Consider the following 21,909-nt stretch of genomic DNA (forward strand, 5'->3'; position numbering starts at 1 on the left):
TGAGGCCCCTCTGGCCTGGAGGTGGCCAGCCCCATGCAGCAGGCAGGCAGGTGTGGAGGCCCAGGGGTTGCAGAAGGAGCCCACAGCTCAGTCAGGGGGGCCTCTGCTAGCCGTGGGGACATGGGGACAGGGCCAGCTGCCAGGGGTAAGGGTGCCCCCAGGGCAGAGGGAACTAGGTCCAGCCCTGGAGGGCAGGGGCCCAACGCATGGGGATCAGGGCCAGGCCTGGGGCCCCACCAGTTGCTTGACCCCTTCTGGGACCTGGAGATGGCCATGGTGGGGTGGGCTCAGGCTCCACACTGGCTGCTCTGTCCACCGCCACCCCGGACCAGGACCAGCCCCTCGGGGGTGCTTCATCCTGGGAGATGACATGGTCACCTTAGGGGCCTCACCCAAGTCCCCTGCCTGGTAAAGAATGCTGTGGACGGCTCTTCAGAAAGGGGAAAGGCCGCTCCCACCTGGGAGGGCAGCGGTGTGGGCACCATTCTAGGCCAGCCCCCTAGCGGGATACGCTCTGGCCACCTGACCGTGCTGGCCGGCATCAGGGCTGAAGGAGGCCACTCTCCCCACCCCACTGTCCCAGGAATGCTGCCAGCCGCCAGGCTGTCCCTGGCGCCCAGCCCAGATGCCCCAGGAACTTTCCAGAAGGCTTCCCTAACTGACACCTCTGTTTAATGGTCCAGAAAACCCATGTGACTCAGCTGGTGCCGTCATGCCCTGGCCACGCCAGCGCAGTGCAGCTGACCTCTCCAGGGCTCACTGCTGGCAGACTGGCCTGGTCCCTCTCCTGCTACCCCCACCTGCCCCATCCTGCGGGTGCTGTGTGGGGCCCTCAAGCCACTTGCCCCCCCCAGGAACCCCAAGGGGCAGGCCCTGTGCAGGCCAGCCTCTGCCCGGCCCGTCTACCTGGAGCTGGGCCTGGAGGGTGGGAGTATTGGGGTGGCAGCCCCACGGCTCCCAGGTCCCTGGAGGTGCTCCCTGGCACCCATGCCCACCCCTGGCCGCCACCTTTCAGCTGCTCACCACACCCCTTTGCAGGGGTGAGGCTGGGAGGCCTGGAGCCACAGGGTGGGGCTGGGGGAGTCAGAGCTCTCCCCCGCAGCCCCCGAGGGTTCCTGTGGCCAGAAGGCCCCAGCCAGCATCTGGGAGTCCTTGGTGTGGCCACCCCACCCGTGACTGGGGACCAGGGTGGGCCGGTGGAGGCAGGCCTGTGAGGGCAACTGTAGATGGTGGCCGTCCCAACCAGACACGACTGCCTCTGGCAGCAGGAGCCCGTGGAGAGCACATGGCTCTGGCTCAGCTCCCTCATCTGCAGAAGAGGTGTCCCTGGCCGACCCCGGGGAGCCCTCCAGGGCCAGGCTGATGGGTGAAGTCAGGTGTGGGGCAGGGTGCTCTCCACAGCGTCCTCGGACACACCCTCCTCTGCTGCGTCCCCTCCCTGCCCAGTCCTGGTCAACCGAGGGGACCCCCTACCCAGGTGCTCTCCTGCACCCCCTTCAGGTCTGCGTTCTCAGGCTGGGTGAGAGCCAGATGATGGAGACCTGTCCCGGGTGAGGACAGCAGGATCAGGGATCCACAGGGCCCTCTAGACCCTTGGCACAGGCATGGGAGGCAGGCCACTGTCTGGGAGGACTCTGGTCGGGGGCTGAGCCACACCCCAGTTCTGTGATTTTGTATTTTGGGAGGCAGGGTCTCCCTACGTGGCTGAGGCCAGCCTTGAACTTGCCACCTTACTGCTGCAGCCTCCCAGGGCTGGGGGGGCTGGGATGGTCACCCCTAGGAGGTCCCTGGAGTCTCGGCCGGCCACACAGACAGGAAGCAGCACGGTGGGCCAGGGCGGGGAGGGGAAGGGTAGGAGCTGCTGCTGAGTGGGCAGTGCTTCTGCTTGTGGGATGGAAAGCTCTGGAGATGGACATGGGGTCAGCATACAGCCCTATGACTGCTTCGTACCACTGAGTCGTGTGCTGAGAAGTGTTAGAAATGGCAGTGGGTTATGTATATTTACCATAATTAAAAAACAAAACACGGCTTCCCGGTGTTGGCTGGTGGGGCTCACGGTCCCCGGAGGAAAGCAGGCCTGGGGCGTGGCCTGTGTCCGGCCGCCTCCTAGCACCAGCTCATGGAAAAGTCCACTAGCCTGAAACCAGCTGATGTCCTGGTCCTGGAACCTGCCCCTCTCTGAGTCTCCTGCCCAGAGAGGATGAGACCTGGCAACTCTAGGATACTGTGCCTGGGCAGTCACAGCGCAGGGAATGGGTGCCTGGGGACCCCCTGAGGGCCAGAGGGGCTCCCTGCTGTGACGGTGGCTGGGCTTGGGAGGGCAGGGACCTGGGATCCAGAACCCTTGAGGACCAAATTTCTCTCTTGGGATGCCTGGCCAGGCAGCTGGACAAGGGGTCCCTGAACACCCAGATGGAGCCACCAAACCCTCATTAGAGTCACTCAGAACTCAGCTCATTTGCCGCTGGAAATGGCTAACATTTGGCATTTTTGTTCATTTAATGGAGTTTTTTCTTTAATTTTGGCCCCAAAAGGAGGTGCATGTGTGTACGTGTGTACATGGCTAACCCGTGCAGATCTGCTCAGTGCAGCCGGCCAGTTTGGTGGCACATTGCCTGCCACCTGAGGGGTCTCGAGAGTGGGGTCTTCCCTAGTCTGGGGTCTCTGTCTGCCCCCACCAGGAGGAAGAGTGCGTTCCTGGAAGGCTGCTGCCTGAGCCTGTGTCCTTCGCCCTGAGTCTGGCTGTCCACCAAGCCCCTGTTGGGTGTGTTACCAACCAAGGTCTGGCTCCGCCGACAGGGAGGCTGAGGACAGGAACCTGAGGGATGGTGAGGGCATTTCTGAACAGTGGAGGGGGTGATGGAACCAAGCGTCCTTGTCTGAGCAGTTGCTCAAGGCATTACTGAGTCCTACTGGAGACAGGAGTAACCGAGTCAGACCCACCCTGCCCTCCCAGAGCAGCGTGGGAGAGAAAGTCTCAAACACAACAGCAGGTGTCCAATGAGCTGGAGGACCAGAGCCTGGGGTGGAGGAGACAGGGGTGAGGGGTGCTTCTGCAAGTTCCTGGGTGGAAGGAGGGAGGGAATGTTTCAGAGTGGGGCATCTGGTACTGGTTTTTAAAGGATGAACAGTAGCTCTCTGGTCCAACTTGCCCGCCTAGGGCTGGAGAGCAGACCCACTCAATAGCTCTCCATCACTGACGTTCGCCTCACTCCCCAGAATACACAATGTTGATGGTGCTTGTCCCTTGTCGGGGTAGAAGCTGCTCTCTGGAAGTGGGGTGGATCCGGACCCTCTTGGGACTCAGTCTTCCCACCTGATCAATGGGAAACGTCCCCAGGCTGGGAGGCCAGGGAGATCCAGGATCCTGAGATCGGTGGGGGTGTGAGCCAATTCTGAGGCCCAAACTCCCTCCCTGGTGGTTTCCTCATCTGTAGGATGGGAAATGACTGGCTGGCAAGTACCCAGCCCTGCCAGGCACAGTCCGCCGCTCCCTAGTGGGCCGCCAGTCATCTGCAAGCCAGGCGGCCGGCTGCTGCTCACTGGCGGGCAGCTGGGCTGGGCACGCAGGCGGCGGCGGCCGGGAGGGCGCGCCGCCGGCAGGAGCAGGAACCCTCCAGTGCAGTGGCATCGCGGCTCCACCCTCCACTGGCAACTTTGCGATGGAGTTTGTGCGGGCGCTGTGGCTCGGCCTGGCGCTGGGGCTGGCGCCCGGGTCCGCCCGCGGCCACCCGCAGCCGTGTGGTGTTCTGGCCCGCCTGGGGAGCTCTGTGCGCCTGGGCGCCCTCCTGCCTCGTGCATCCGTTGCCCGCGCCCGCGCCCGCACCGCGCTGGCCCGGGCTGCCCTGGAGCCGCCTCTGCCGCACAACCTCAGCCTGGAGCTTGTGGCCGCCGCGCCCCCTGCCCGCGACCCTGCCTCGATGGCCCGTGTCCTGTGCCAGAAGCTGGCCTCGCCGGGCGTGGCAGCCTGGCTGGCCTTCCCCGAGTCGCGACCGGAGCTGCTGCAGCTGCACTTCCTGGCCGCTGCCACGGAGACCCCGGTGCTCAGCGTGCTGCGGCGGGAGGCGCGCGCGCCCCTCGGCGCCCCGGTACTCGCGGACAACCGCCAGTGGGTCGGGAGCTGGGGTGGCTGGGGCTGCTCCAAGGCGCGCCCGCGGGAACCGAACCCCTGGATTCCTCATGACCCAGGGCACAGGGATGGGGACTTAGACATGGAAGACCCGGGTTTCCCCGGAGCTGCAGGAACCGGACAGGCGACTGGAGCCCCAGGGTACCCGATCTGGAGGCCTGGCCCCACAAGACCGTCTGTCCTTTGAGGCGCAGGGTTCCTGGGAAGACCATTCCCGGGGTGATGGAGGCAGACCCCTGCCCCTTTCCTGCCAGGTGGACTCAGGCACCCTGGATCAAGGGCTCCTGCTGTCCCTAGGCTGGGAGGGCAGGGGTCTCCCTCCTCACCTGCAATGTGCAGTTTCAGGGGTGCAGGTTCAGACCTCCCTTCTCCATGGTCCTCTCCTTCCCTCCAGAGACCCTGGAGGCCAGGCAGCCCCCACCTCATAGGCTCCTGCTGACCTGGAGTCATTTTGAACCTTCACACCCCCTTGGACTTACTCTCTTCTTGATCCCAGCCCCAGATTCCAGGAGGAGAGCAGGGTGGCTGGTAGGCCCCAGGCCCCCAACAGGGCCCACTGTACCCAGAGGAAGATGCCCCTTTGGGGGCCAGCAGGAAGGGCCAACCTCAGGACTGGCTCCCAGCGGGTCTCCTCACTCCTTCCAAACCCATCTTGGAGACACCCGGCCTGGCCTTCCCTCTCCTCGGGGAAGAGAGACCCCGACTGGAGAGGCAGGTCACTAACCAGCGCTCCAGGCCCAAACCCAGCTGTGTGGCGCCCTCTGCTGCCACTTCCAGAAACTGCGTCCATGCGTTGCCACTGGGGCCCTGGGCTGGGGACTGGTGTGTCCCCCAGGGCCTGAGTTAGGTCTCCCAGTTCAGCCCTGGCCAGTTAGCACCCTGTCCACCCAGGCAGTGTCCTGCCCACCCTAGGTGTCTGGTAAGCAGTCCTGCCTTCCCTCAGAGCCCCGGGCCCCCGCAGTAATGTGTGAAGAGGGCCCCTAGCGGAGGCTGGGCTCTGAGAGTGGAGTCCCTGCCCTCAGCCCTGGAGAGCTCCGAGGGGGGTGGGCAGGCAAGCCCAGTGCAGAGAGGGAGGGCCCGCGGACGGGGTGTTCAGAGGGGGGCCACAGAGGGAGAGGCCTGGGGTCTCCCTTAGGAGAGAAGAGCACACCTGCTCGGGGTGATGGGGGAGATCCCAGAGTGAGCTGTGACCGGGGCCAGGCTGAGAGTGCCCCTGCGACCCTCAGGTGAAGGTCTAGCCTGCGGGAGGGGGTCGGCCCTGAAGGCCTGGGCAGGGGCCATCTGGGGAGGGGTGGCCAGCCTGCCCATCAGTGACAGGAGTGCAGGTACAGGGGACAAGGCGGCTGCCGGCCTTGACAGCAGCACCCCTGTCCCAGACCCCGTTCCACCTGCAGCTGGACTGGGCCAGCCCCCTGGAGACGCTGCTGGACGTGCTGGTGTCCCTGCTGCAGGCGCACGGCTGGGAGGACGTCGGCCTGGTGCTCTGCCGTGTCCGGGATCCCGCTGGCCTGGTGGCCCTCTGGACAAGCCGGGCTGGCTGGGCACCGAGGATCCTGCTGGACCTGAGTCGGCCGGACTTGGGGGATGTGGGGCTGCGCACACGCCTGGCCCCACTGGGGACACCAGGGGGAGGTGAGTCCCCAGTCCCCGTGGCCGTCCTCCTCGGCTGTGACACCACTCACGCTCCACAGGTGCTGCAGGCTGCCCCTCCTGGGCCGCGCTGGCTGCTGGGCACCCCACTGCCTGCCGAGGCCCTGCCCACGGCTGGCCTGCCACCTGGGCTGCTGGCCCTGGGCGAGGTGGCCCGACCCTCACTGGAGGCCACTATCCACGACGCCGTGGAGCTGGTAGCCCGGGCACTGGGTAGTGCAGCCCGTGTGCAGCCAGAGCGGGCACACCTCCTGGCCATGGCGAACTGCGAGGACCGGGAGCCAGCAGGACCAGAGTCCCCCGGGCGCTTCTTGGCTCAGTGAGTGGGGACCCTGCTTTGGGAAGGCTGTCCGCCCCGTAGGGTCGCCCCTGCACTATTATCCTGTGCTTGCTGTGTGCGAGGCCTGAGGACAGAGCGGGTTTTGTCTCAGGCGGAAGCAGAGAGACCAAGAAGGGGGCCGGGTGAGAGGACTCACTAGGGACTGGTGGCCCTGCAGGACAGCCCTGTAGGAGGGGCACATCTCAGCCTGCAGCCACAGAGCGCCCTGAAGTGTGAGCTCTACCTTGAGTCTGGTGAAAGGGCCTTGCACCCCCAGGCACCTCCTGTCACCCAAAGCCAATCCAGGAGCGGCCTTGAGGAGCAGGCAGCTAGGGCCCTGGGCGGCCCTGCCAGCCTCCTGCCGGCCACTCGCGCCAGCCTCTCTGCTTCTCCCAGACCCCTGCGACCACAGCCCAGTGCCGTGCGCACACTTCCCAGCCGCTCCAGAGGCTGGGGAGGGAGGGTCGCAAATGCCAGGCCAGCCTCAGCAACTTACAGACCCTGTCTCAAAGTGAAGTGTGGAGGGCCGTGGACGTGGTCAGTGCTAGAGTGTCCCTGGGTTCAGCCCTCAGTACCAAGGAAAGGCAACACCCCCCACCCAAACCTCAGAGGCCACCTCCTGGAAGCAGAGCTGGCCACACTCCCTGGGTGGGGAGCTGACCTCCTGAGCCCCTCCCCCAGGTTCCTGGCCAACACGTCCTTCCAGGGCCGCACGGGGCCCGTGTGGGTGACCAGCACCTCGCAGGTGCACCTCTCTCGCAGCTTCAAGGTGTGGAGCCTTCTCCGGGACCCACTGGGCGCCCCAGCCTGGGCCACGGTGGGCAGCTGGCGGGACGGGCAGCTGGATTTGGAGCCAGGGGGCACTGCTTCCCAGCTCCCACCCCCAACAGGTGCCAGGGCCCGACCCAAATTGCGTGTGGTGACACTGGTGGAGCACCCGTTTGTGTTTGCCCGTGAGCCGGACGAGGACGGGCAGTGCCCGGCAGGGCAGCTGTGCCTGGACCCTGGCACCAATGACTCGGCTATGCTGGACGCTCTGTTTGCAGCGCTAGCCAATGGCTCAGTGCCCCACACCCTGCGCAAATGCTGCTACGGCTACTGCATTGACCTCCTGGAGCGGCTGGCTGAGGACGCGCCCTTCGACTTTGAGCTGTACATCGTGGGCGATGGCAAATACGGCGCCCTGCGGGAGGGCCGCTGGACCGGCCTGGTGGGTGACCTGCTGGCTGGCAGGGCCCACATGGCGGTCACCAGCTTCAGCATCAACTCGGCACGCTCGCAGGTCATGGACTTCACCAGCCCTTTCTTCTCTACCAGCCTGGGCATCCTGGTGCGGGCGCGGGACACGGCCTCACCCATCGGTGCCTTCATGTGGCCGCTGCACTGGTCCATGTGGCTGGGGGTCTTCGCGGCTCTGCACCTCACGGCGCTCTTCCTCACCCTGTACGAGTGGCGCAGCCCCTACGGGCTCACGCCCCGCGGGCGCAACCGGGGCACGGTGTTCTCCTACTCCTCCGCCCTCAACCTGTGCTATGCCATCCTTTTCGGACGCACTGTCTCCAGCAAGACCCCCAAGTGCCCCACGGGGCGCTTCCTCATGAACCTCTGGGCCATCTTCTGCCTGCTGGTGCTGTCCAGCTACACGGCCAACCTGGCCGCGGTCATGGTCGGAGACAAGACCTTCGAGGAGCTGTCAGGGATTCACGACCCCAAGGTGGGCAGCCTGGGTACCAGGGCTCCAGGGGCTTCACTGGGGCTCATGGTGCGTGGCAAGGTGGATCTCAGGGCGGATATGTTTATATTTTGCTGCTGGGAGAGGAACCCAGGTAAGCACTGAACTATGCCACAGTCCCCAGAGACATTTATTGAGCACCTAGTATGTTCCATGCTCTGTGGACAAAACAGGCAGAGAATCCTGACAGATAAGCAGAGTCCTCACATGACACTCTCCTGCTTGAGCAAATGGTCTTGTGATGTCTGTGATTAAGTGATCCAGTTAGGGGACACAGCTGTGCAAAGGCCCTGGGGCAGGCAGGGCCCCACAGCTCAGCTAAAAGCCAGTGTGGCTGGAGCAAGGCAGGAGGGAGACAGAAGATGAAGGGCGGGGAGAGGAGGATGGGAGGCAGGGAGGACAGGGAAGCTTATTTGGGGTCCTATGGGCTGCAGGGAAGACTTGGGCTTTGACTCTGGGGCATGTGGTTGAGGATGGAAAGGAAAATGGGAGGGTCCAGGTCCAGGTATTCTGCAGATGGAGAAGGCAGTGGGCTGTGACACAGGAGAAGCAGGGTGGGTGGGAAGCCCAAGGAGAGGTGCAGGGGGCTGTTGGGGAGAGATGGGTGTTCGGGGATCCTATGGGATTCTAAGTGGGATAAGAGTGGAATTCTGGTCCAACTTGTGAAGACAAACATGTGGGTGTCCAAAAGGGTCTCAACCTGGCGAGATGCTGCGCCCCAACCCTGGGCAGGGCCTGGGGGCATCTGTGGTGGTCGGGCCGCGGGAGCTCTGGGAAGAGAGGGCAGGGCCGCGGGGCTGAGCAGGCCCGACGCCTCTCCGCGCAGCTGCACCACCCGTCGCAGGGCTTCCGCTTCGGCACCGTGCGGGAGAGCAGCGCTGAGGCCTACATCAAGGCCAGCTTCCCCGAGATGCACGCGCACATGCGGCGCCACAGCGCGCCCACCACGCCCGACGGCGTCGCCATGCTCACGTGAGGCGGGGGCGGGGCCGGGCGCTGGGGGGGGGGGCCGGGCGCGGAGCCCGTGGCCTGCTGACTCCACCTGGTCCCACAGGAGCGACCCCCCCAAGCTCAACGCCTTCATCATGGACAAGTCGCTCCTGGACTATGAGGTCTCCATCGACGCCGACTGCAAGTTGCTGACCGTGGGCAAGCCTTTCGCCATCGAGGGTGAGGGCATGGGAGGGGTCGCGCCCGTGGAGAGCCACGGGGGCGCCAGGGGGCAGGGCCAGGTCGGACATGCTGGGTACAATTTCCCGGGGCCGTGTCCCGGCCCGCTCCCCCAGGCTACGGCATCGGCCTGCCCCAGAACTCCCCGCTCACCTCCAACCTGTCCGAGTTCATCAGCCGCTACAAGTCCTCGGGGTTCATCGACCTGCTCCACGACAAGTGGTACAAGATGGTGCCTTGCGGGAAGCGGGTTTTCGCGGTTACTGAGGTGAGGCAGGACCCCGGAGTGCGTGACAGCTTAGCGGGCGAAGCGCTCGACCCCTGCTCAACCCCCAGATGTCCATCTGCGTTGGTGCCCTTCCTACACCCCCTCCGCGAGCCCTCACGTGCGCCCAGCCTGGCTCTGGCGCCACGTGAGGACTCCCCAGCTTTCGTGGCGTGGCGGTGAGAGGATCCTGTGTCCTGCTGCAGACCCTCCAGATGGGCATCTACCACTTCTCGGGTCTCTTCGTGCTGCTCTGCCTGGGCCTGGGCAGCGCCCTGCTCAGCTCGCTGTGCGAGCACGTCTTCTTCCGCCTGGTGCTGCCGCGCATCCGCAGGGGCAGCAGGCTGCAGTACTGGCTGCACACCAGCCAGGTGAGGGCCGTCGGTGCGTGGGCACAGCAGGGACAGCACCTGCCGCAGACCCTACCACCAACGGGGCTTGTCTGGGATCTTAGAAAATTCACCGGGCTCTCAACACAGAACGGCCGGAAGGGCAGAGGGAGAGGCTGGAGCCAGAGCCCAGGTAAAGAACAGCTGCGCCTGCCAGCAGGGACCCCGACGTGGGGGGGGTGTCTCTTCACATACTTTCAGGCCTTGTCGAAGGCCCCTTCACAAGTCCTCGCACCCCCGGATGGCAGAGGGCGGCGGCTGCCTGGGTTCATTTACCTAGCCCTGTCCCATCCCCAGTGGCTCGGAGCAGCAGCAGGAGCAGCAGGACACCTCAGCTTACCCCGAGGGTCCAGGGCGCTGGAAACGAGTGCGCCGGGCTGTGGGCAAGGAGCGTAGGGTGCGCTTCCTGCTGGAGCCAGGGATGGCAGGCGCCCAGGGAGGGGCGGAGGCGGAGCCTGGGACCCCTGAAAGCCCAGTCTGGATTTGTTCCAACGGGCCACCGCCCACTGCCGCGCCAGCGACCTCACCGAGTGGCGAGCTGGAAGAGCTGGAGCGGCACATAGAGGCCGTCCGCGAAAGGCTCCGAAGAGCTCTGATGCAGCGTGGGGAGCTCCTAGTTCGACTTGGGGACGGCGCTCGCCACCGGCCACTGCGCCTGCTCCAAGCCCAAGCCGCACCTGAGGACGCCCCGTGATCCAATGCTGGATAAGATCCAGCTGCAGACCCCTCCCCCGCGCACATGCGAGTGCAGACCATACCCTGTTCACGGAGTTTATTCTATATACAAACACAATTTTGTACACTGCAATTAAATAGAATGGAATGAGCGCTGCTCTGCATTCCTCACCGAGTGATTGGCTTGGCCGCCTGGCCCACTCCCGCCCTGAGCACGGCTGGACCCTGGCACCCCAGGCACTGATGTTGGCACCTGTGCCCCAGACACAGCTCTGCCCTCTTGGGGACCCCAGGCCTGGTGCACACGGGGAGGGTCAGCCGTGGAGAAGGCACTGCACAGGGAGCACCAGGCAGGGCTGGGCCCGACCGCCCCTTTGAAGCTGCCCAGCCCACTCCCATCTGGTTACCTTGTTCAGACCTGCCCGACCGGTGCCCTGCGCTGCCCCTGGAACGGTGCACTCCAGACCTCGCACCAAGCCCCCTTCAGAACTTGCGGGAGCCCTCGACCCCTGTCCTCACAGACCACCACAAACAAGCTCACTACCGGGACAAGCCTTGGCCAGGCCCCACACTTGGGAGACAGGGACCCACCTTCCACAAACCTGATGAAACCCCAATCGGAGCGAAGAGGCAACCCAGGGGGGAGGGCCCTGGTGCCCCACGAGGACAACCTGCCCCGCCCCGAGGGGCTGCTGCAAGGTGCCCAATAGCTCCCCAGGGGGAGGCCCTGACAGGCGGCTCAGCTGTTGGTGGGGGCTCAGGACCCAACCTCGGAGGGTGCCTCTCCTGGGACCGTGGATGCAGGGCTGGGTTCAGCCCCCATGTCTGTGGCAGAGGCTGTGTCAGGTGCCACGGGGTCACTCTGGGGAGCACTGTCCTGGGGGGCATGGGAGAGTCCTCCACTGGGGCTCAAGGGTCCAGCGGGCCTCCGCTCCAAGAGGGAGGCACTCAAGCCGGACAGGAAAGAGGCGTCCGTGATGATGGCTGCTGTCTCTGCCATCCAGCCCAGGTCACCCCCAGTGGCCGCGGCTACGGAGGCGGCTACAGCCCCCAGTGAACTGGGAGCTGAAGCCCCGGGCCCAGGCCCCCCAGCAGCTGCAGTCGAGCCAGGGCCCAGAGCAAGGGGCTGGCCTGTAGGGCCGGGGGCGGCCGCCTGGGGGCCTGAGTTGTTGTTGAGGTCCTCGGGCAGTGCTGTGGGGGCCCCGGGGCCCAGGGGCGGCGCCTGCAGCAGCAACTCCTGGATGCGGACCTGCTGTAGGATGGCGGGCAACTCGTAGTGGTGGAAGAAGTAGATCATGGAGTGCTGCGGGCAGACGGCAGGGTCAGCCCACAGCCACACCAGATTGGAGCTGGAAGACCCTGCCCACACTGGAGCCGGGTGGGGGGGCCTCTGTCCACACTACAACCCAGGAAAGGCCCCTTTGCTGCCCACCTTGACTCACTGGGAAGAAAAATGAGTTACTGGGACCAGTCCACCCAGAGAACTCCAAAGCAGGGAAAGCTGGGTGGTACAGGGGCCCACACTGCCCTCTGCCCAGGCTCAGCCCTCCTCAAAGGTGTGCCCCACCTGGATGAACAGCCAGGAGGTGACCAGGGCCAGGCTGCTGTACTGCCCATTGAAGCGGTAGTGGTACGCGTAGAAGGCGAAGTGGTACAGGTAGAAGAACCTGGGGGGTGGGGGGCAGGCAGTGAGCTGAGGAAGCCGCCATGCTGACCCCAGGACCCTGTGGGTCGGGGCCCAGCTCACCGCAGCCAATGACGCTTGCTCGTGTTGGTGTGGCAGCAGATGGCGTCATACTGGTCAGCCAGCCACACGATAAGGATGATGTAGAAGGCCGTGGTGGTGTCGTTGAAGAACTCAGACATGATGGCCTCCATCCCTGCAGGGACAGGTGGCGCCAGGTTGGAGTGGGTGGGGAGGGTGTGGGGCGGGGGATGCCGGGGAGGGTCCTCACCAACGAGGGCCAGGATGACCGTCAGCAGGGGCGCTGCAGGGAAGGCGATGGCCATGTTCATCTCCAGCATCTGCAGCAGGTCCACTGCGGGCACAGGGTGCGGGGGCCACCCGTGAGGGCCTGGGGGCGAGCCCGCCCCGCCCCCCGCGGCCGGCTGAGACTCACCGATGAAGACGAAGATCTGGTGGTGGGAGTATCGGAGCAGCATGGAGACGCTGAGGGTCTGCAAGTGAGGCCCACGCACGTCAGGGGCTGTCCCTGTGGTCCCGCCAGCAGGCTCCCGCCCTCCCTCAAAGCCCTGCAGCACTCACGAAAATGACCATGATGACGAAGGCGGCCAGGTAGGACGTGCGGGCCATCCACATACTGACGAAGCGGTAGTGCTCCCCAGATACCACATTCCGCAGGAAGCCTGGGGGCGCGGCAGTGAGCGCAGGTGCTGCCCAAACCCCTCCCGCCACCCCCCACACCCCACGGGGCCCACCCTTGTTCTCCTCATTCTCTGCCAGGCCCTTCACGCTGGACATGAGGATGTCATCGTAGCCCAAGAACTCATCCAGGAGGAGGCGGCTGAAGCGGTCTCCAAAGCACTGGTCCCGTGTGGGGTCTGTGGGTGGGTAAGGATCAGGGTGGACCAGCCTCTGAGGGCCTGCTGGGATGGAGGCTCTCCCTGGGAAGGCGGGCCCACCCAGACAGGCCTGGGTACCCCAGCCCCAGCTGTGCAGTCGGGCTCACCCAGGGTGACGACCATGACCGGGATGCTCAGGCGCTGCCTGGTGGCTTGTGACAGCCGCAGGAAGCCGTACTCCAACGAGTACTCCACGATGTACTCATCCTGGGGCCACACTGCGGGGACAGCTGGTCAGGCAGTCCACCCCACACCCACTCTCCTGGGTGGGGAAGGGCTTCAGCACCCACCCTGCCCACGGCCTCAGTGCGCACCTTTGGTGGGCGTCTCGGGGAAGGGGAACTCCTGGCTGTCGTTCCAGGCCTCAGAGCCACCTGGAGGCTTCAACACCTTGGGCTCAATGTCCAGCTCGAACTGCAGGCAACCAGGCACCAGAGCGTTAGCAGGTCCGGCTGGGGCATCTACCACCTCCAGGGCTGGGGGCTGATGACCCCCACCCTGACACCAAGCCTGCCCTGATGTGGTCCTCTCCAGGAGGGGTCCGACCTCTGAAGCTAGGGACAGGGCAGGACACAGGCAAAGCTGAACACTGCAGAGGTCACAGGGCACAGGCCCATCCAAGCCCCAAGCCCCAGCTGCTGAAGTGTGACAGCGGGGACGCACCCCACAGCAGCTGTGCCTTCAGTTTGGACTGAGCCCTGGCTCAGCCCCTGGCTGCTTGTAGCACCCCCAATTGGCTGCTGTCCCCACGTGACCACAGGGAAACCCTAGCACCCAGTGCCCCAGCCCTGCTTCCAATAGGGATGCAGGAAAGGTCACCAAGGGCTACAACAGCTGCAGCACGCAGAGGTCGTCTGTGCCAACCCCTCGAGGCCCAAGGGCCTCCCAGGCAGCCCCCACCCCCACCTCTGCAGTCGCGGGGTCTGCTGAGCCCTCCACAGGCAGCTCACCTTGACAGAGCTGTTCCTGAACATCTCCATGGTCAGCTCCTCCTCCTCCTCCTCCAGCTCCAGGCCACCTGGCTCCACAGCCAGGCCCGGGAAGCTCCCACGGCTGCCCTCACAGAACTGCAGGAAGACGGGCGCCCGGCTGGAGTTGTGGCGCACCTCCACACGCAGGATGCCCTCCCGTGGCCACTTGTCCCGCACGTGCTCCAGGCAGTTGATGGGTGAGCGGGAGAAGACGATGTGGATGTAGGCCAGCACGAACAGCACGAACAGGGCCTGGGGGGCGCCAGCCAGCCGTCAGCCGACGCCCGGCCATCCATGCCCCCAGCTGCCGGCCACCCCCAGGAAGTGGAGTGACTGAGGAGAACTCTCGGGGACATGTCCCAGGTCATGACCTGCCCCCCTAGCCCAGGAAAGGCTGAGGGGTCCTGGGGCATGGGTCCCCCAGGGGGTGAGAGGTGGGGCCCTCATGGCTGTGGCCACTGCACAGAGCAACCAGCACCACTGACCAACTTGCTCTCAACACTCAAGGCCCAGACCATGTGTTGCAGCCCCCAGGCCACCTGCAGGGTCCAGGCGCCAGAACAGCTTAGCTCCCCAAGGCTGCACAGCTGTTTCCTGCCTCCCACTCTGCTGTGTCCTCAGAGCCCCTGATCTCACCAGCCAAAAATTGCCTCCCCTCCCTGTAAAGAGCCTTCTGCACCTCTCCCAGGTCCAGCAGCTGCGAGGACACAGGACACAGGTACGTTCGGACAAGGCCAGGCTGCTCTGCCTGGGAAACAGAGGAGCAACCTGGGCGGGGCGGGGCTCAGCGGTGGAGCGCTTGCCTCGCACATGTGAGGCCCTAGGTTCCATCCTCAGCACCGCATAGAAATAAACAAACAAAATAAAGGCACTGTGTCCATCTACAACTAAAAAATGTATATTAAAAAATTTTAAAACAATAGGAGCAGCCACCCTCATGGGGTGACTATCCCAGGGGTGACTGGTGGCTGCCGGGAGTGCTGCTTGGCACTCTGCAATGCCCAGGACAGAGCAGAGCATGACCTGGCCCAGGATGTCCAACGTACCAACGCTAAGTACTGACACCCATGGAAAAACACTTGAGGAGGGCCCGGTGCAGTGACGCACACCTGTTGATTCTAGAGGCTCAGGAGGCCCACGCAGGAGAATTACAAGTTTGAGGTCAGCCTCAGCAACTTAACAAGACCCCATCTCAAAAAAAAAAAAAAAAAAAAAAGTCCACTTCCTGCTCTCAGTAGACACCAGGGTGGATTCCTGAGGAGGCAGAGGGTACAGAGCAGGGAGGGTCTGGACTGTCCCCTCTACCCTGCCCACTGAGTGGGTTTCCATGGGGGCAGCAGTGCAGGGACTCAACAGGTCCAATTTGAAGGTGCAGAGCCTTTTGCGGGGGTTCATGGGCTCTCCTGACCCAGGGGATACTGGGCAACATCTGGGGATATTTGTGGCTGTCACAACTGGTATGGAGTGGTAGAGGCCAAGGACACTGCTGCACATCCCAGTGTCCATGGCGCTGAGGGGAGAGCCCTGACACACAGGAGGCCCTCTTCCAGGGAGCTCCCCCAACACCTGACAGTTCTACTCACAGCACACTGCCAGCCTGGTTGCTGTGCCACAGCACCAACCCTGGCACCCTCTGCAGGGCCTGGTGAGAACCACTCAGCCCTGCCCCACTCCAGGTGCACAGGGCAGGGTTCTGCCAGTGGGGCCACGCAGGCTCCAACACCCCCCATGCCTAGGTATTGCCACACGAGCCCCAGATTCTCCAGGGGAGAGCTGACTGGACGAAACCACAGCCCACAGAGGCCCAGGTCATGGAAAGCTGAGGTGCAGGCTGTGGTGGCCTCCTGCTGCATACCGCCAAAGGCAGGACCTCTGCAGTCCCTGCAGACCGGACATAGGGCTGCCTCAGCACAGCACCCACAGTGGCTGGGACCTGAAAGGGTCACAATTGGAGAGTGAGGCTCCAGGAGCAAGCAAGCTGCATACCATCTCCTTCTGGGCCACCTGGGTACAGAGCTGCCATCACCTGCAGCCACAGGCACCATGGAGACAGGTCCAGCAGCTAAAGTGGACAGGAGCAGCCCTGCCCAGGGTTCTAGTACCTGGAACTGAGCCTGGTGCAGGCCTGGAGAGGGCAGTGAGGCAGCAGAGGTGGCCAAAGGAGCTGACCTGTTCCTCTGCTTAGCCTCCTGCACAGGAGGGGCCAGCCAGAGCTGAACCTTGGGGTCTACTTGGCCCTGGATGGGTCCCTGGCAGCCACACTCTGCTCTTCAGGCCCAAACGTGCACAGAAGCTCTGCCTGGGATGCCCTTCTAGCCACAGGACGCACTGGATGCTAGGCTGGCACGTGACAAAGGGCACTGACACAGCAAGCCCAGATCCAGGGCTCCCAACACTTCCCGTGAGACACACTTCTTGACACCCCCCTTACAGATGAGGAAACTGAGGCACAGAGGTCACAGACCTGCTGACGTCACAGGGCCAGTAGAAGCAGCTGGGAGCAGTCATGAGCCACACTACTGAGGACTCCACCTGACCTCTGACCATGAGCAGACGGGTGACCTCAGGAGGATCTCAGTCCGTGTGGGAGGCAGGGGCAGAGGACTGCTGGATGAAAGCCCTGCCACACCCCACACAGGTTCTAGTGACTAGCTCTCTGGGGATACAACCTGACAATGAGGCTGGCATTTACACACAAATGTGCATGAACTCAGCCGAGTGCCTCCACGCCCCAAACGCTGTGACTCAGACATCACCCTGGTGCCCTCTCCTGCCACCCTTACAGGGGCCACACCCCCTGCCACCACCACTGCACACTGGCCAGCCCAGGGAGCTCCCAGCTTGAGCCCCAATGGCCTTCTTCACTGAGCAGAGCCAGGACTCTCCGTCCCACTTGCAAGTGCCTGCCTGCCATCCAGGCCTCCTCTTCTCCACTGCAGAGCAAAGAACAGGCAATGCCCAGCCAGACTGACCACACACCCCTGGGCCTGTCACCGGCCACCTCATCCCAGCCCTGCCCACCCTCTGCTCTACAGCCTGCCTCGGCCACCCCACCAGCAGCCTCCAGGCTCCCCGCCAGCACACCAGGGCCCTCCAGCCCTGCTTCCTGGACACCCTGCTCCTCACCTTGGGGAGATGCTCCAGCACTTCACCTGCAGACCCTGCCCACTGCATCTTCCCCTGCCCCTGGCTTTGCCCATCAGCACTGCCCCAGAGCCCTGGGTGAGGGTCAGAGACACACAGCGTGCCAAGGCTATGCAGAGACCTCCTCCAGGAAACCTTCTCAGTGCACACCTCCCAGGTTCTCAGGGAACCCCACACACTGCCACCAGGCAGGTCGTTCTCTGCTTGCCAGTCCACGTCTCTGTTGATCAAATGATAAGCCACAACTTCCTCCCCAGGAAGGGTGCAGAGAGACCCTCAGCCCCAGCCAGGAAAACCTTCAAGGGGTCCCTGCCCTCCCTACTATTCAGGCCGCTTAGCATCCCAGGGGTACCGCCTTCTACGGTGACAGCCAATGGGACAGGTCTCCAATTCAGAGCTCTGTAGACGTGAACCTCTACAGTCCTCCTGATCCTCAGTGACCCTAAGGGGTAGCCTGTTACTCCCTTGACCACAGGGACAGTAACTGCCCACCCTGTGACAGGTACCACATGTCAGAACACCTTGACCCTATAGGCATCCACTCACTAGCTGTCGGGGTCAGGCTGCTGGGGCTAGAAGCCAACTGGACAGGCCCAGGCACCTGGTGCCTGCGGCTCCAGGTCTAACTGGTCTCTGCTTTTCTGGCTTTGGGGCCAGGAAACCAGCAGAGGTGGACGTTGAGGCCAGCAGAGTGACCTTCCAGGGGGCCCCACTGAATAATGGTCCAGTTGCCACCTCTACCCAGAGTCTGGCACTACAGGGCCATTTTGACAACAACCCCAGATTCAGGCACAGGGGACTAATGTCAGAGCACGGGCTGCACAGGTAGGCAGCCAGGTCCCCCTCCCCCTGCAGCAGTATGGGGAAGCAGGGCAGGCAGGGGCGCGGGAAGCAGAGGAGTGGAGCTTCCGGGAAGCTAGTGCAGCCTCAGGACCAGCTGCTCCCAGACAGGCTTTGCAAACAAGGTAGAAGTGTGGGTCTGGTCTGTCTCCACCAGGGCTCCCATAACCCAGCGTCCCTGGGCCCTCAGCTTCCAGCACTCTAACTAGGCAGGGCAAGGAAGACCTCCGGCTGTGGCCCAGCCCCACAGCCTACCTGCCACTGCCTGCAAAGGGTGCTGGGTCTTCAGGGACGGCCAAACAGACCCAGAAAGGGAAGGACAGAGCGGAGCCACCAGGCCCATGCTGACAGGGGACCAAGCACTGGACACACACCTGCAATGACGAGACTGCCACTCTATCGTGTCCAAGGAAAACACACACCTAAACACAGAGCCTGATAAAGGACCCCAGTTCAGTAGCCCTCCACAACCTGATTGTGGGGCTGTACCCACAAGACCAAGCCCTTCTGGGCGCTACAGGGAAGAAGGGGTGAAGGACGCCGGGTGGAGTGCCAGCCTGGGGAAGCCAGCTCTTCAGGCCTGGGCACACCAGCCCATCTGCAGACCAGAGACTGCAGGCTCTGGGGCACTCCCCTGAAGGCTGTGGCAGGGCCAGGTCCCAGGTCTGCCAGATGGCTGGGAACTGGCTCACAACCTCGCCCGCCCCATTTCAACAGACAGGAAGGAGAAGCTGGCTGGCTGAGCTACGTCAGTGTGCCCCACCACTTCTCCATTTCCCAGGACGAGCCAGAAACCTGGAACCAGGGGCATGGCTGGCTCCTTCACCAAAGGCTCCTTCCTAGAGGGCCCCAGGCTGCAGCCTGTCCTTCCCAAAGGCCCTCAGGTCTCCAGGTCACCCGAGGAACACAAGTGGTCACAGAAGGTGCCATCAGCCAGCCCAGAGCTCCCTAAGCAGGCCCGAGGAGTGGTGGCCATGACTTAGGCACTAACTCTAGCAGTGACCCCGGCCAAGTCCACACACTGCCCTGTGAAGCTGAGCAGAAGGTCCTAGAACAGGGAGACCCCATCAGGGGGAAGACACCAGTGGACGCCCAGCAGACTGTCCTCAGGGGAGACCCAGGACCTGCCAGGAGGGGTCCTAGGGCTGAGTATCCCAGATGCAAAGTCAGGGGTCAAAGGGCGGGGGAAAAGCCGCGGCTGGTCAGGGCGGGGCTCCAGGCCTGGGGCTGGGGGCGGCCAGGGCCGGCGACCACCACACTCGGCCTACTATGGCGGCCCCAGGGCACCACCGGCCGGCGACCGGGGTCAGAGGTCGCAGGCTGCAGAGTGAGGCCTCGGGGTGCAGAAGGGGCCCGGCGGGCAGCGGGGTCAAGGGTCGGGGTCGGGGGTCGAGGCCGGTCACCTTGAGCAGCACGAAGAACTCGAAGAGGCGGCGGAAGGCGGGCGGGAAGAGCCGCGAGTAGGTGACAGCCATCTTGAAGAAGAGCGCGTGGAAGAGCCGGTCGCGCACGTTGATGAGGGGGTTGGGGTTCAGGTTGGGGGTGCGCGGGCCGCGCGCGGGGGCCGGGCCGCCGCCGCCGCCGCCGTTGGGCCCGGGCCCCGGGGCCGCGGGCGCCGCGTGCTCCGACATGCCGCCCGCGTCGCCCTAGCGGCCGGCGGGTGCCCCAGGCGCGTCCCGGCCACCACCGCCCTCGCCGCGCCGCCCACGGCCGCCGCCGCCTTAGCCTTCACCCGCGCGTCCACCGGGGCCTGCGACGCTAGCGAGCGCACAGGCCAGAGCGCCGCCGCGTGCGCGGGGCATCCTGGGAAGCCCGTGGCCGCCGGCGGAGGCCCCGCCCGAGTTCTTTTGCATGGGTCCTCCCACCAGCCTCTGCGGCTACAAGGCCGCTCTGGGTCGGTTAACTTAGTCCATTTGTGACGACTTTGGGACATGATCCGAGAAGCGCAAAGTAAACATGATCACAACGAATATATTTCCAAAGGCCATTCTGAGAACTGATGGGACGTAGAAACTATTCAAAAAATCACCTAACTGTAAAGTAATTTTGCTTTGGGGCTTTAAATAACGGAAGCGCCAGGCTGTGGTTTGTGCTCGCTTCGGCAGCACATATACTAAAATTGGAACGATACAGAGAAGATTAGCATGGCCCCTGCGCAAGGATGACACGCAAATTCGTGAAGCGTTCCATATTTTTAAACACCTTTCTCCTGTGAGGATGCCATGTCGTCATAGGGCAAGAGCGTCATAGGGGCTGCCCCGCCTACACATCTACATCCGCGAATAGGATGAGCTACGTGCTGCGTCCTTTGGCGCAACAATGCTTAGCAGAAGCAATTATCTAGCGCCTGCTGCATGCTTGAGAATAAAGCTGTGTTGCCCGGACCCTGCTGCGTTTGCCAATTCCCAACTCTTCCCCTTACAGGTTGTAGAAACCTCCCCCTGGCCTTTTCCCCTTGTCAGGCGGTGGGGGGGGGGTGCATTTGCTGCGTGCTATGGTACCCCCTAGGTCTTTGGGGGTGACAGGTGAGCAGGACACCCACCGCAGGCCAAGACTGGGCGGCGCCGAGCTGGCCCTGCACGTGCTGCAGAGTCCAGGAGTTTTTTAGTGCTGGTCTCACCTGCACCACCCCAACCCCACCCTGTTCCTGCGCACGGACGAGTGTCCCAGCCTGGTGGACACCTCAGGCATCCTGGAGACACCTTGGACCTAGCATTCATTGAGTGCCTACTGTATGCCAGTTATTCCACCCCACCCTCCAAAGCCAGGCAGTTGGCCACCATAGGTGGCCTGGACCAGCACGGGAGGAGGAAGAGCCGCTCAAGCGCTTGTCCCCTGTGGGACAACTTGCCACCCAGGCCGGTGGCAAACAGAGGCACATAGGGTTGGGGAAATGAGTTTCAGCTGTGACCACTGCAGGCCTCTCGGGCCCTCACGGAGCTCTGGGACCTGCAGGGACAGGGCGCAGTCCACTGGGAGGAGAGCCAAGGGTGCCGCTGGGACTCAAGGCCCGGTGGCAGCTCCTCAGCCTCGGGCGTGGACCTCTGAAGGCGGCTTCCAGGCCCCCCTGGTGGGCAGCGCCCTCTGGGCTCCTGTGGCCATCTACCGGTTTGGGTTGGGTTCTGGGACAGGGGAGGAGGAAACCAGGGCAGCCACAACAGGAGCTGCATCCCGAGCGCTTTGTATCTCCCTTCACCTTGAGACAGGGGCCCCCCACCTGCCCAGGCTGGCCTCCACGGCCGCTTGGCCTCGAGGGCCTGCGGCTTCCTGCGCGTTGGCCACACCCACCGTTATTCTGGGGCCCTCCTGCCCGTGTGCCCAGAAGGGCCTCTGCCACTGACAGACTGGAGGGAGCAGGCACAGCCCGGTGGCCAGGCCAGCCCAGGCTGTCCCTGGAGTGGCTGCTGCAGGGTCACCACACTGCCACCGACAGCGCCAGCCCCACAGGGTAGCAGCACATGCTGAGGTTTAAGGTGAATAAGGTGGCCACAGAGTCCCCACAGAGAAAGCCGGGAAGCCCCAGCCCCCCAGAGGCCCTAGACCTGTCCCCAGCACCCCGCCAAGAATGTCTGTGGCCCTCACATCAGACCCTCACCACCGCGTGCAGTCAGCCAAGGGCTGGTCCAGCCTTCAGAACCCGTGCCCCCCACGCACAGCGCACCCCGGTTTCTCACGCCTGTTCAGGGTTCAGAGAACTCGCAGGGAGAGGAGACCCAGGCAGGACCCGCCTGTCTCAGTGCACCTGAAGGTGCCAGAGGCAGGTGGGTCCTTCCCACTCACCATCAGGGTTGACCGGGACATCCAGCTGGGGGTGCTCAGGCCGCGGCACTGCCAGGGGACACAGCCAGACCCAGCTGCCCTCAGCGCTGGCGGCCACAGGGCACACAGGGCAGGAGGGGCTTCTGTCCTGCTCGCCCAGGTCTAAGCCTCTCACTGTATCTGGGTGCCTCTGGGTGCCTGGGAGGTGGCCTTGCGTCCTGAGGAGACCCAGGCGGGTCCAGGAGCTGTCGTGCCTGGGGGGCTTCGAAGGGCAGTTCTGGGG

The 21,909-nt window shown here is 63.9% G+C and overlaps 2 protein-coding genes and 1 non-coding gene across 6 annotated transcripts; 2 read left to right on the forward strand and 1 right to left on the reverse strand.

Moving 5' to 3' along the window:
* The first annotated feature begins 56 nt into the window (after positions 1-56).
* Positions 57-10,481, forward strand: Grin3b (glutamate ionotropic receptor NMDA type subunit 3B). 2 transcript variants are annotated; one of them, XM_040290793.2, is made up of 10 exons: positions 57-4,088; positions 5,506-6,098; positions 6,780-6,988; positions 7,145-7,812; positions 8,657-8,802; positions 8,885-9,000; positions 9,117-9,268; positions 9,472-9,636; positions 9,720-9,787; positions 9,952-10,481. In XM_040290793.2, the coding sequence occupies exons 1-10, from the start codon at positions 3,663-3,665 to the stop codon at positions 10,346-10,348; spliced, it is 2,940 nt and encodes a 979-aa protein (XP_040146727.2). In that variant the 5' UTR covers positions 57-3,662; the 3' UTR covers positions 10,349-10,481. The 2 variants fall into 2 exon arrangements, with proteins under 2 accessions (XP_040146727.2, XP_005332007.2); XM_005331950.5 differs by having other exon boundaries at positions 6,780-7,812.
* On the reverse strand, positions 10,412-19,665 carry Tmem259 (transmembrane protein 259). Of its 3 annotated transcripts, XM_078032296.1 has the most exons (11): positions 19,271-19,663; positions 13,863-14,135; positions 13,227-13,326; positions 13,020-13,130; positions 12,769-12,891; positions 12,596-12,696; positions 12,450-12,507; positions 12,285-12,368; positions 12,077-12,209; positions 11,897-11,996; positions 10,412-11,632 (listed from the first exon to the last, which is right to left on the reverse strand). In XM_078032296.1, the coding sequence occupies exons 1-11, from the start codon at positions 19,496-19,498 to the stop codon at positions 11,087-11,089; spliced, it is 1,857 nt and encodes a 618-aa protein (XP_077888422.1). In that variant the 5' UTR covers positions 19,499-19,663; the 3' UTR covers positions 10,412-11,086. The 3 variants fall into 3 exon arrangements, with proteins under 3 accessions (XP_077888422.1, XP_040146965.2, XP_077888427.1); XM_040291031.2 differs by having other exon boundaries at positions 12,285-12,507; positions 19,271-19,665; XM_078032301.1 differs by lacking the exon at positions 12,285-12,368 and having other exon boundaries at positions 19,271-19,664.
* Positions 19,666-19,956: 291 nt separating this feature from the next.
* On the forward strand, positions 19,957-20,063 carry LOC120892158 (U6 spliceosomal RNA). Its single transcript, XR_005736808.1, has one exon. It is a non-coding gene; the product is annotated as a U6 spliceosomal RNA (small nuclear RNA).
* The last annotated feature ends 1,846 nt before the right edge of the window (positions 20,064-21,909 follow it).

Source organism: Ictidomys tridecemlineatus, chromosome 2, assembly GCF_052094955.1.
Source record: "Ictidomys tridecemlineatus isolate mIctTri1 chromosome 2, mIctTri1.hap1, whole genome shotgun sequence".
Classification (NCBI taxonomy): domain Eukaryota; kingdom Metazoa; phylum Chordata; class Mammalia; order Rodentia; family Sciuridae; genus Ictidomys; species Ictidomys tridecemlineatus.